We start from the raw sequence: 13,882 nt of genomic DNA on the forward strand, positions 1-13,882 counted from the left end.
AATGCCTTCTTCCTTTAAAGGTGTAGGCTAGTAGTGTTTGTTTAGTGAGCTAATCTCCTGCCTCCTGCCTGCCTTGTGTATCATATTGTGTGCTCTTGGCTTGCCTAGAGATCCATTAGTCTTTTGTAATTTTCAGTAAACACTGACAAAATAGAATCGACTTCTACATCATCATGGTTCAAGTCTGGGTAAAATGTTCCATATTGCTGAGGCAAGGTCACTATATTTTCAAAGCAGGAGAAATATTCACACCATTCACCAGCCTTCTTTTGCTTTCATCTGTTTGTCATCATCTTTGGGTTCAACCCTGTCTTCTGCTAAGTGGACTGCTCCAGCATCCTTTATGATCATGTCAGAGTCAGTGCTGCAACCATCAACACGAGCTTTCGGTTCCACAACACTGGACGCTCCTCTGAGGGATCTTCCACACACTCCTCCCAAACTCTTCCTCCCACTCGGCTACAGAAAATAAGTGCTCTAGGTTTCTAGATTCCTGAAAGTGTCCGTTTCTAAAATGTGGGGCGTATTTCAGAAAAATAATTTCAGGCTCTTCAGCACTAGCATAGTCCCAATATCATACCTCCAAACAAATATGGGGATGTGCAAGGGAGGGCGCTGTGAGAATCAGACCTCTTGTCAAAAGCAAGCAAGCAAAAGGAGTGGGCGTTCTAAGCAATTGCCTGCTACAATGAATTCATTTCTAGAACAAAAGAATTCCTTATGGTTCATAACACAGAAGAGAAATCTTTGAGGTTTGCACTTGAAAAGTCTATCACCCAAAACACACATCCAACACACACACACACACAATGCATAAGTATATTTACAAGGATTCGTCATAATGCAAAAGACAAAAGAGAAACAGTTTAATACAATCACACCACTGGACTGCATCACTTCACAGTGGTCTGGCATCCCTGAACATTTATTCATTTCTGAACAGTTACACGGCTGTACCAGCACACACCATTAAGTGGGACACTGACATCCCAAGATAGCAGAGAGGTACATAATGTAACATTTACAGGTATTCTCCACTAGTTTTCATAAAATGCCCAAGTTTCTTTATATTATCTTTTTGTTTAATTAAAAATTTTACATTAGCAAGATTGTAATCTCCATACCGTTTGAAAATTGCTTTGTTAACTACTCAGTATCATGTTTGAAAAATCCACGTCTGTTGAGACAAAGCACCCTTTCAACTATTCCGAGTACTTCATGGAATTCCACTATAAATATTGTATTTATGTAGTCCTTTGGTTCTATACTACAGCGTAGCATATTTTGAGGTGATTTGTTGCACTGAGACACCCAGAACGGAAGTGCTGCATAACAGGCCGTGCTTACCTTTAGCTTCTTGGTTGCTTTGATCTGATCGTTCCAAGTCTGATGTTGACGATAGGAGATAAAGCTTGTGTTCCTTATTTTATTTATTTATTTGTTATAACTTTGAAGAGGATCTGATGCTTCTCTGGACATATGTTGGTTTGAATAAACGCCATACACAATTTTTGAATGACACCTTGTGCATGATTCACTGATATTAAATTTGTACTGTAAAATAAAAAATAATCATGAGAACATTTGGAAAACTTATGCTCCCCTCTTGTCTCCCTGTAGGTATTTATGAGCCTCCATTTCTTGTACTACTGCAGTGAGCCGACCTTGGATGTGAAAATTGCCTTCTGTCAGGTGTGTGTCCCTTACAGGTCAAACAAGGTACAGTATATTCCCTTGTATTTCCATTTGCCATTTCATCTTGTCTAGGTTCCACACCAAAGCTAGTATCTGTGATATTAAAAGCAGTATAGGAAGTAGAAGTGGACACCCATATCTATTTTTTTCTTACTCAGCCCCTTTAAGTTAGAATGGCCATGAAGAGCATTGTGTTCACTAATTATAAATGAAGGAATCCCAGTTCTGTTTCAGACCACCGCAAGTAGGCTAACGTCTCAACTCAGTGAGTCAGTCACACTCCGATGTTCACTGTACATGAAACCTATGTGTACAGTATACTGTAGCCTACTAAGTGTGCAATAGCGTTATGGAAAACCTGAAATGCTGTGAGAACGACCAAAGTGTGACACAAAGATCGGATGGAAAAATGACAGAGACTTGCTCCATGTGGGGCTGCCACCATCCTTCCACTTGTAAAAACTTCCCTGTTTGTGAAACACAGTGAAGCCAAGTGCCGTAAAGCGAGGCATCTATGTAAATCCCTTTCTTCCCAGATCGCATTTATATTGAACATGTTTAGTATGCATTTTCAAATCTTGGCATGGGGCTTTAATCAAAATAGCTGAAATCCGATGTCATAATTTCTCATCATAGGGATGAGTGAAGCCCTAACTAAAGCATCACTAGTACACATATACACTGACAAAGAAGAGGCACTCAGTTTGTCTACTGATACCCAGCTGCACACAACGGAGTCCTGATGGTGTTGGGCGTACTCATTGGGCTGCTAACTGCGAGGTCAGCAATTCAAAAGCCACCAGCAGCTCCTCAGGAGAAAGGGCTTTTGACTCCTTTAAATAGGCAAAGTCTTGGAAACTCACAGGGGCAGTTCTACCCTATCCTATAGGCTGGGTCTCTATGAGTCAGTATGGACTCTGGGGAAGTAAGTCCAAGGAGAGTTCCAAACAGTAGTTAGTTAAAAGGCTAAACAACAATAAGAGCAAACAAAAGTATGTTAACTGACTGCAGACCGCTAAAGGGCCTCAATAATCCTTGTAAATGCTCCCAGAACATTGTGCTCATGCAAACACTGTTCTTTTTTTTTTTTTTAACAATTTATTGGGGCTGATACAATTCTTTTAAGAAAAGGGCTTCTCGGGGTCTTTACCTACACGATTGGTATGTTTTCTGAAGTCCCTGTTAAAACCCAAATTCCTTAGAAGTGCAAACAGTTCATGTTCTGGGCTGTGGATGGGAAAACTGGCTTTACATGTTGACTCAGAGTTTATTTCGGAAAACCCAGCCATTGAAAATCCTGTGGCCTCACTCTGCTCTGACACCGAAGATAGAACCATAAGTTGGAATTGGCTTGATGGCAACTGGGTCTTCATACTTAAACTTGTCGTTGTGGTGCAATCAATAGTGGCGATTTTCACTCCCAGGAACTGCTCAGATTTGGGCAGTAAATTGTAGGCGACCTTATTAAACCCTCAAACAGAGAGGCCATGCCGCTTTTTCTGCAATGCATATCATTATATCGCTTCTCTGAGATGTGCTGCCCAAAGAAAGTGGCACATGACCATCGAAAGGCATTGCAAGAGATGGTTCTGCAGCCTCTATCAGTTTCGCATACTCTTTTCTGATCCTAGATGTACTGTGACCCATTTTAGAAAGAGAGAAAGAGGGGGTTTTCTACTCTTGTAAAGAGTTACGGTCTGGATGGCGGTGGGTTTGAGTTTTTATTTTAGAAAATAGAAAAAATATGTGAAGGGGAGCAAAACATGGCTGTATGTCCTTGCCGCGGGCACAGTCAGTCTGTCCATGGGAAAGGAAGACACGCTGCTGTGGGAACAGGACGCAGTGAAAGGCTTCCTCTCCCCAGGCCTCTCATTCTCGGGGTGCTTGAGACCATAGGCTTTTAGACCACTTCTCTGGCAAGAATTTTGGCCCAGACATCCTTGGTTAGAAGGCCCAGCTGTAGCAGTTATCTGTGACTTTGGAGATGATACTTAACCTTGACTTCATTTTCCTGTTTTGTAACGGGGGAGGAGGTGGGGAAGAATAGTGTCTTACCTCCTAAGGTTGTTCCTAGAATTGAATTGGTTAGTACTTACAAAGCACCAAGAACAGTGCTAGAACATAGCAAGCGTTATATAAACCCAAACAAACCCAATTTCGTGGAGGTGATTCTGACTCCTAGTGATCTTACACAGTTTCTGAGATCGTGGATCTCTTAGGAGCAGTCAGCCTCATCTTTCTCCTCCTGAGTGGCTAGTGTGTTTGCATGGACCAGGCTGTAGCCCAATAGCGAACCAACAGCATTACAATGGCTTCCTGAACACTCTCTAAGCGTCTGTTAAACACAATCGTACCCACTTTCCTAGTGCTCCCATTGAGACCAACTGGGTGAATGATCACGGGAATCTTGAAGACTCCAACGGTTACATTTCCAGGTCAAACCTTTTCCTGAAAATGGATCCATACACCCAAAATGCCTAGTCTACAGCTCCAATGGATGTCTAGTGTTGTTAGGTGCTATCACGTCTGTTCTAATTCATTGCGACCCTATGCACCACAGAACAAAATAGTGCCCGGTCCGGCACCACCCTCACAACTTTTCCAGTGCCCAAACCCATTGATGCAGCCATGGTGTCAATCCATCTCATTGAAGACCTTCCTCTTTTTCCCTGCCCAGATGCCAAATAGGCTAAGGCCTATCTAGCAAAAATGACAGGCTCTACAATTTGTCCCTGTCCAAGCTTCTCACATCTACATTAAAAACAAACCTCATCATGCACCTTGGGCAATAAACTCAACAATCAGAAGTCTTCCTTGAGGACCTAACGATTCATTTTCATGGGTGAAAAATCATTAAGAAATGGCTCTCAAGGGCACCCCCATCAACTTAGTCCTTTCTGCCTTTGGGTAAAAATTTCTCAGGTTTGGTAGAAGGTTGGATTAGAAGAAAATAGTCCCTAATGTGTAGAAACTGCTCATGGGGCAAGAGGGTGTTTTTCATGTGGATGGGTTGTTGGGAGGCCTGGCCTACACAAGGAGAGCCATGAACATTTAGAGCAGTGCAGTACGCTGAAGTTCCGAGACCAGGCAGGAGGTTGGAACTGGGTGGCAAAAGAGGGTGGATGGTAGAGGGAGGCAGACAGTTGGAGAAGAAAGCCTGAGGTCAGGAACAGGCTTTCAAATAGGAAAGCATTCGTTTTAAATTTCTGAATTATCCCTCACAGCTGGCAATGGATACTGATGCTTAATATAGGAAATACTCTATGATGCACCACTTAAAGGCCACCCAGGGCATGAATAATTCTTATCATATCTAAGGCCTCTGTTAATAAGTATGTCCAACTGGGTGCACTTTAAATGCAACCGTGGATCTTGCTGTCTGCTCCAATTCATTCAATACTAATTCCATTTTTTAAAGTTACTGAGAATAAAATTCACAGTCACCTTTGGGACAAATATATGCAGAACCTTCCACTTCTCACTATTCTCTGCATTATTACTCTGCTCTAAGTGACCAGTGGTTTTTGTTTTGCTGTTTTGCCTGGATTATGCAATAATATTAATCTCTGCCCACAGCTAATTGTTCTCTTGCTGATAACATACCATATATACTCGTGTATAAGCTGAGTTTTTCAGCAAAAGAAGGGTGCTGAAAAACTGGGATTCGGCCTTTACACGGGTCAGGGGTACCCCAGCAAAGTGTAACATCTCTCAGGTGATTGCCATTCCTCCGCTGTTCATTCAAAGCCCCACTGACACTGCATGGTGTTGAATGTTTGTTTACTCACATCTAACCAATCAGAGCCATCCTGTGACGTGGCCAGCTCCAATTTGCAGGAGCACCCGTAGTGATTCACTTACACTGGCAGCTGAACTGGTAAGGATGTGTCTGTGGCTGCGCTCCGTCTCTCCCCTCTGGTCTCTGTGTTAATTCACATCCTGCATTTCACATCCTAGGCTTATACTCGAGTCAATCAGATTTTCTGGTTTCCCAGGTAATAAGTAGACACCTCAGCTTATATTCGGGTCGGCTTATATTTGAGTATATACAGTAAGTCAAATCATGTCACTTCTTGACTAAAAGTAAACAGAAAAAACCCAGCAACAACAAAGCAGAAAATTGTTTTTCGATGATTTCCTATCACCAAAATCTTTATAAAGACCTCTAATGGGCCTTACTTAGAAACTGCTCCTTTGGAATGTTCTGGTCACCAATCTCCCATAGAATGTTCTCCCTCTGCTACCTATTGAGTTCATTCTTTCACCGTCTGTGGGTTTTTAATTAAATGGCATTTAAAAAATGACATCATTTTAAGAGTAGAGTTCCAGAATGCTTATTTAAAATTTCCCATCCTACTCAATACTGCCTAGCCTTTAGGCTCACTTTCCCCCTCCCCCATAACACCCGTAAAATCTGACATAATATGTACTTTACGAGTATGTTGCGTCTCTCTCCAATAGAATGCACTTGGGTAGGCATTTTTTTCCAGTGGTGTGTTAGAATAAGCTCACATAGACTCACAAAAGGCTGACTTTGCAAATCTCTTTACAACACCGAGTTCAATGATGTCAAGGGGGTGGTATGAAAGCTTGCATGATAGGAGTTTTTACATTAGTAAAACCAACATATATTACAACTTCAGTCCTCTCCTCCCCACCTGAGCCTAGCAGTTGTTAAATATTTACCAGTCCACTTTTTTTTTTCTCGGTTAACTTCAACATTTAAAGGAGTCCTGGTGGCATAGTGAGTTATGCTTTGAGCTGCTATCTACAAAATCGGTGGTTCACTTCTACCAGTTGCTCCTTGGGATAAAGAGGAGACTTTCTGTTCTAGAGATTTGTTAGCCTTTGAACCCAATGGGACAGTTCTACTGTGTCCTACAGAGTCTACTATAAGTCAGAATCAATGGCTGTGGGTGATGGAGGTGCCCCAACAATAAGAATTATAGGGTAGGTTTTCACCAAATAGTTGCTAAATGAATAATATATGTTGGGTGTATATCATCAGTTGCAACCATGATCATTCTTAGGTGGAAAGTGAGCGGGGCTGCTTTTCTGGGCTGGCTAGCTGAGCTTTACAAATTATGTGACTGAGAGTTATTTCTTTGGTCTCCACGATTCTTCCATTGATATGGGCATTAATGCTTAAAAGACAAAGAAAAGAAAAGCTGGCACCACACTTTAAATAGGTCGCGATTATAGCTGCACTTCAAAAATCATCAATTTAAAAAATCACAAAATTTTAGCTTTCCTAAGGCAAAAAAAGGCTTTATGAAAGTTTAAAATCCTCACTCCACATTTCGGTGGCAATGTGAGCGGTCTCTTTCCAGTGGGAGCTCTTTTAAAGAAAGTGATACAGAGAAGGAGTGGAGCATGAGCTTTCTTAACGAGTCTGGCTTTTCTTGCTTACACCGAGCTTTCGGTAGCTAGAAAATATGCATGCATATTCTGTAACTTGTTTTAAAAACACACAAAGTAAATAAATAAATAAAGTAAGCATTAAAAAAACATTTCCAGTTGAGACTTAGAGCTTTTAATTTACTTCCTATGTGCAATTTTATTTGAAATTGCCATTTATTTTATTTATCTTCCTTAGGACTCTCTATCTCACTTAGGACTCTTGCAATTTAAGGAAATGGTGCCCTTACTTTTAGAGGCAGAAGTATTTAGGTGTGCACTGTCAAAAAGTGTATTCCTTAGAACTGTATAATTTCTAGGTTATCACATGACCCTTTGGTATGCTGGAGGATTTGATTGCTAGAAACTTCTTGCCTTCCAGGCAATACTTGAAGACCTCATGTAACATGTGAACAATTAATCAAGCGTCTGGTTTAACCAGAAACTAGTTTCCTGAGTCATAATTTCTAGCTTTTTTTCTTTATTTCATATTTATAACTTTCTCATGGTGTCAATAAATCACACAACTTTGTTTAGATAGTATGCACCAACATAAAATAATTACAATATATACAAAATTTTAACCTTCATTCTTAATTGAATTATTTGAAGAACATTGGAATCATTGAAGTTTTTAAAGCTTTCAAATTGGTTTTGCTACTTTAAAAAACCCAAACATAAACTTGAAAAGCAACTTTTTCAATAGTTTAGAGAAAAGAAGTTTCTTATTATATACTTGGGAGAAATTCTTCTTTTTAATAGAAACTTTACAATCAAATTATTTTTCACTTGTAATAAAAAACTCACAGCCATCAGTCAATTGTGACTCACAGTGACCCTGTACAGCACGATGGAACATCCTATGTGAGTTTCCTAGGCTGTACCTCTGTGGAAGGAGAAAGCCTCCTCTTTGTCCGTGAAGCAGCTGGTGGTTTTGAATGGTTGACCTCGTGGTTAGCAGCCCCATATGCAACCCACTACACTACCAGGGATCTCTTCTTTTTATTATCAGACAGTGAAAAGAATAATCTATAGTTTCCACTGGTATGAATCTTTTATGAAAATATATAGGCCGCCAGGGAATTGAAGCTGCTTTTAAAAATTCTGGATGCTCCTGAGAAATAGGTAAGGCTTCTTAGCCTCTTCTTTTATCAGTTAAACAAAACACAGAACTGTTATATTTCACTCTATGAATTTTTTAAAAACCTGTGATAAAAGCTAATTTTTGCAACTCTGCTGTGCTGGAGCGATGAGTCAGGATTTTAACTCAGAGACTGGGTGTTGGAAACCCACTGTTGTCTAGAGCGTTGATCACATCCTGATGTGAGCTCGGCCTCCTTCAGCTCTGTGTTCATCTGGTCCATGGTGACTGCCTCTGGAGCAGGCACAGAGCTGCCCTGTCCTTAAATCTCTAGCCTAGACATAGATCCAATTCAGCAAATTTTAAATAATTGCTTCTTCAATTTAAAAAATGGAAATGGAAGATAAGCAGAAAACACACTTCCTGAGTGGAAATTCATTTGCTTATCTTTCTAAATCAAGTCAATTTTGCAATATTCTAACCTCCTCTGAGAGTAGCTTAATAGATTTAATTATGATCTGGTTGTTTTGTAATAACAAATAAGTTGTTATCTTGCATGTAGCTAACAGTTATTAACTAACTGCCCTCTTTAAAAGTATGCTGATGATTGAGTGAGTTATGATTAATTTTGTGAATTTGAAAACATATACCAGATGGCTAAAATTAAGTAATAAACTATTATACGTTCATGCAGCACTAGAACTAAAAGGTACTGGGCTGAGACTGAGCTTTCATTGTTTATGGACAGAAACGCTATGTGTCTCCTTAGATATATCTTTTCAATTAATTAACTTTTAACAGTTTTATTAACACTTCGTCCACATGTCATACAAACCAATAATTCAACCATATCAAGAAGAGTTGTACAATTATTATCACACTCATCCTTATATTTATGTCAAGAAGATATATAAGAACTGATTGATTATTAATTGACTTCTTCAGTGTTCATCTTTTCCAATGTATTTTTACTGAGTACATATATTATATTCATTTGCAGAATTTGAGGGTCTGATAAATCAATCCACCGTACGGTATAGCACTGATTAATTACATAACTATCTTCTAGTTCTTTATTAATCATGTTAGACTTGCATATGTTCATTTGTATATTTAAGATACTCAATACATGAAAGCCAAGAGAAATAACCCTTCAGAAAGAGTAACAGGAGTAAAGGATCCCTGAGGGTGTGGGAACAGGGGGGCGGGAGGAGAACAGGGAGCTGATAGCACTGATGACTGCAGAACCTCACCCAAGGGGAGCAAACAACAGAACGGTATATGAATGGACATATTGGATGGTATAAATGTGGCAAATAAATGGATAAGGGTTTCTGGGGGTGTGGGGGGTGAGAGGAAGGACTAGAAGGGAGCTGATATCCAGAAATTCAAGAAAACATAAAACATTTTGAAACTGATTGTGGTAACAATTAAATAATACTATTGATGAAATTGAGCTATGGAATATATGGTATCTGTCAGAGCTACCAATAAAATGATTTTTTTAAAGAGCTTTGTGAAGCTTTTTAAAAATGTTAAAAAGGAAGGTGGCATACCAGATTTTATATTTCACAGTGGAAATCCGATTGCATCTGGAAGAGTGGTTAAAAGACAGGTCAACATGCAGTCCAGGCAAGACATAGTAAGTATATGAACTCAGGAAGTAGAAACAGAAGACTGATTTAAGAAATATTAGAAAATATGGAATCCATTGGAATTAGAGTCAGCTTGATTAGGAAAGAGGCTAGAGTTATTGTCAGGCTGCCAGTTTTATCACTGGCTAGATGGCAGCTCAAGACTGTATTAAGCATTCATTCATAAATTTTCTCAAGCACCACCTCTATACAAGACAATATAATAGGACGTATGGCCACAAAGTCACAGGGACTTTATAATCTCCTGAACAATAAGGATTATGGGTCTGAGGTTCTGATGACAGATCGGGGCTAGGGCATCCACATTTGTTGTTGTTAGGTGCTATCAAGTCAGTTCCAACTCACAGTGACCCTGTGTACAGTCTAAGGAAATACCTCCCGGTCCAGCTCCCCCCCTCACCTTGTTCTTAAGGTTGGAGCCCATTGTTGCAGCCACCATGCCCATGCATCCTGTCTAGAGCCTTTCTCTTTTTTTACTGCCCCTCTAATTCAAGTCTTTCCTGATAACCTGCCCAAAGTATGGGAGACAAAGTCTCACCACCCTTGCCTCTAATGAGCATTCTGGTTATATTTCTTCCAAGACAAATTGTCTTGTTCTTTTGTCAGTCCATGGTACCTTGAGTATTCTTCATCAGCATCATAACTCAAATGCATCAGTTCTTCTTAGGTCTTTCGTATTCAATGTCTAACTTTCACACACATCTGAAGCAATTGAAAATACCATGGCTCGGGTCAGGCATACCTTAATCCTCAAATAAATATTCTTGCTTTTAAACACTTGAGGTTTCATGCAGCAAATTAACCCAAAGCATGTGTCATTTGATCACTTGACTGCTGCTTCCATGAGCATTGATTGTGAATCCAAGCAAGACAAAATGATTGGCAATTTCAATCTTCTCCGTTTATCATTATTGGATGTGACCGATTGGTCCAGTTGGGTTGCGCGAGTTTTTGTTTCCTTTACATTGAGTTATGATCTCCATGAAGGTGCACTTCTTGGTCTTCATCACCAGGTGACACACGTCCCCCTCTCTTGAAGCAATCAAGGAGTGCCATCCACATATTACAGGTTGTTATAAGCTTTCTGCTGATTTTGCATTTTCTTCATATAATCCAGATTCTCTGATTAACGTTGGAACCCACCGAGACACATGAGACACATCAAATTTCCAGAGGGAAGCCTATTTCCCAGAGGTGGGAGGAATTATAGTTAGGACTGAATAGTTTGGGGAACGGATGTCAAGATTTTACTATTGGATTTGGCAACAACAGACTTTCAAAGACATAGACCAAGCGGGTTGATTCATGAAAGTTAAGGAGAGAGAAAGATTCAAAGAGGAAAACCATTAACAGTGTCAATGAGGCTAAGAGTTCAATTATGTAATTTCACATTAATCAAGAGGTTGATATGTGCCTTCAAAATAAGCATTTTAGTTTAGGAATTAGAACAGATATCTTTTAATTTTAACTTCTAAAACAGTCCCCTGACGTAGGTGCTATTATTAGTTCTTCTTTATAGATGAGAAAATTGAGGCACAGAAAATCTAAATAACCTGCATAAGCATAGCACTGTGTCATGATTTCAGCCTCTCCACGCCTTCGTCAGCATTTATTGTTCTTTGATTTGTTTTATAAACTGCTATTAATTCGCACTGTTTTTATTTTCATCTCTCCATTGGTTAATGAGTGCAAACATTTCTTCATATATTTGATGCCCATGTGTAGTCCTCTTTGCTAAAGTACCTATTCATGTCCTCTGCTACTTTTAAAATTAGATGGTTGTCTTTTTACTGTTGGCATATTAAAATTTTGTGTACATTTTAGAGATTATCCTCTTTTCTGGTATGTTGTTGCCCCACATAATTTCCCCAATCTATAGATTCCTTTTTAACTCTTTGGGGGAAGTCTTTATCATTTTTTAATTTAATTTAAGTCAAACATTTATTTTTAATAGAGTCAAAGACAGCATAAAAGCAGAGACACATCACCTGGAGGTGGGAGGCTATTAACATGAGGTCACAATGGCGATGGAGGACTCACACCTGAGAAGCTAGAAAACTATGGCATGGAACAAAGGGACCTGTCGCAGAATCAAGATTGGTGGCATATTAGTACATCACAGCTACCCGTGGGACTACAGAAACAGGAATGGGACCATTATTGGGACACGTACTTTGTTAGATAGAAAGGCCTACAAGATTGTTCAAGGGCTCTCCGACCAAGGCAGTCAGGAGGAGACTGATAGGATATGACACATGGATCGAAGACCCCACGTACTCTACTCAATAGGGAGACTTCCATTCAGGACACACGCAGACAGGTCCCCAAGAGAAAGACTGCCCCTCCCCTGGCTGGCGGGAGAGGGGTGGAGGTCATTTACTTTTCAAGACAGCCTGAGCACAAGATCATCTACATCCTTGGTAAAGATCAGAAACAATTCAGTGGAGCTTTAACCTATTTGGGGACTCTGCAATGGATTTGGGCTGTCACTCCCATGCATGACCTTTTGGAAACTGGGGTACTTGGAATGATATAACTCATCCCCCAACAATCATGAATTATTATTATTAATATTTTTTTGACCACACAAGCTGGTGTGTTTCTTTTATGTTGACTTAGCTGACATCTGACTTAGATGGCTGCTCGATTTAAGGTAAGAGTTTAGGACTTCAGACACTACTCTTTCTGAAAACTGGGCACCATCTGATTTCTTCACCACACTTGGCTATGCATCCATATTTGCTGTCATCTATCTCTTCCTGACGTCTAGTATCCAGCAGGACATAGGGAAGTGTTTTGCTGTGCGTAAGTGTTTAATTTTTAAGAGGGCCCATTTGTCTAGGTCTTATTCTGTTGTTTATGCACTTTTATTACTGTTAATTAATTATGCCATATATTAGGGTCCTTAATTTTTCCCATTTTTCCTCGATCTTGATAGTTCTGGGCTTTACATTAAGTGTCTGATACATCTTGAGTTCATCTTTTGCGTGATGTGAGATAAGAGATTCTCTTGCAAAAAGGTTTGCAGTTTTGACTGTACCATTTGTTAATGAGACTGTCTCTTCTACATTTAATGTATCTTTGCTCTTTATCAAATATCAGTCATTCACAGAACGATGGATTTACTTCTGGGACCTCAATTCGATTTCATTTGTCTGTGCTCTGGCATTGTATCAATACCAGGCTGTTTTGACTACCATGACTGTATTTAGCTCCAAAGTGTGAGCTTCCTACTTTGTTCTTCCTTGGTAATGCTTTGCTTATCTGGGGTTTCTTTTCTTTCCATATAAAGTTAGTGACTTGTTTTTCCAAATTCTTTTAAGAAATGATAATGGATTAAATATCAAGATTGTATTGTGTCTGTAGATCACTTTAGGGTAGTAGGGACATTTATACAATGTTAACGCTTTCCACCTCGGAACATAGTACATTCTTCCAATTATGTAGCTAGGGCTCTTTTTGTTTGTTGTGTTAGTGTGCTTTGCAGTTAGATATGCAAGCGGTACTGATGAGGAGGAGCATGAATGGGGCTACACCCACTAACATGTCAACCCCTAATGGAGAATACATATATAGAAATATCTTCTCTCAAACATATATGTCTACATATGTGGTACTGTAGGGGTTCTATGTTGGACTCCTACACAGTTCGCAGCTACCAATTGCTCGTCAGGAGAAAGACAAGGCCTTCTACTTCCATAAAAAGTTAGTCTTGGAGACCCTGGGAGTCCACAGGGACAGTTCTATCCTTTCCTACAGGGCTGCTATGAATCGGAATGGACTTGATGGCTGTGAGTTTCTTTTTAGTTAATTACATGAGCAAATATACCATGAATGTAGTTGACCTTAGAAGGGGAAAAGTTATGAAAACCAAATACCCCGAGGGCAACCAAAGCCCTTCTTCGCTTTAACCAAAGACCTTGATACACCTGACTGGCTCAGGACCTGGCTTTATTAAAGGAGAAATCAAGATTAATGGGCATAACAAGGTTTAAAAAGACAATAATCTACATTCTACTTTGGTGCATAGTAATTGGGGTCTTAAAAGCTTATG

At 39.7% G+C, this 13,882-nt stretch overlaps 1 protein-coding gene across 1 annotated transcript in view; it reads left to right on the plus strand.

Moving 5' to 3' along the window:
- MAPK10 (mitogen-activated protein kinase 10) overlaps positions 1 to 13,882 on the plus strand; it is a 360,072-nt gene that overhangs the window by 175,555 nt on the left and 170,635 nt on the right. Inside the window, exon 3 of the mRNA XM_075544072.1 lies at positions 1,621 to 1,692. Within this exon, the coding sequence (XP_075400187.1) occupies positions 1,627 to 1,692 (66 nt within the window). The 5' untranslated portion in view covers positions 1,621 to 1,626. The remainder of the gene's footprint in view (positions 1 to 1,620; positions 1,693 to 13,882) is intronic.

Source organism: Tenrec ecaudatus, chromosome 3 (genome assembly GCF_050624435.1).
Source record: "Tenrec ecaudatus isolate mTenEca1 chromosome 3, mTenEca1.hap1, whole genome shotgun sequence".
NCBI lineage: Eukaryota > Metazoa > Chordata > Mammalia > Afrosoricida > Tenrecidae > Tenrec > Tenrec ecaudatus.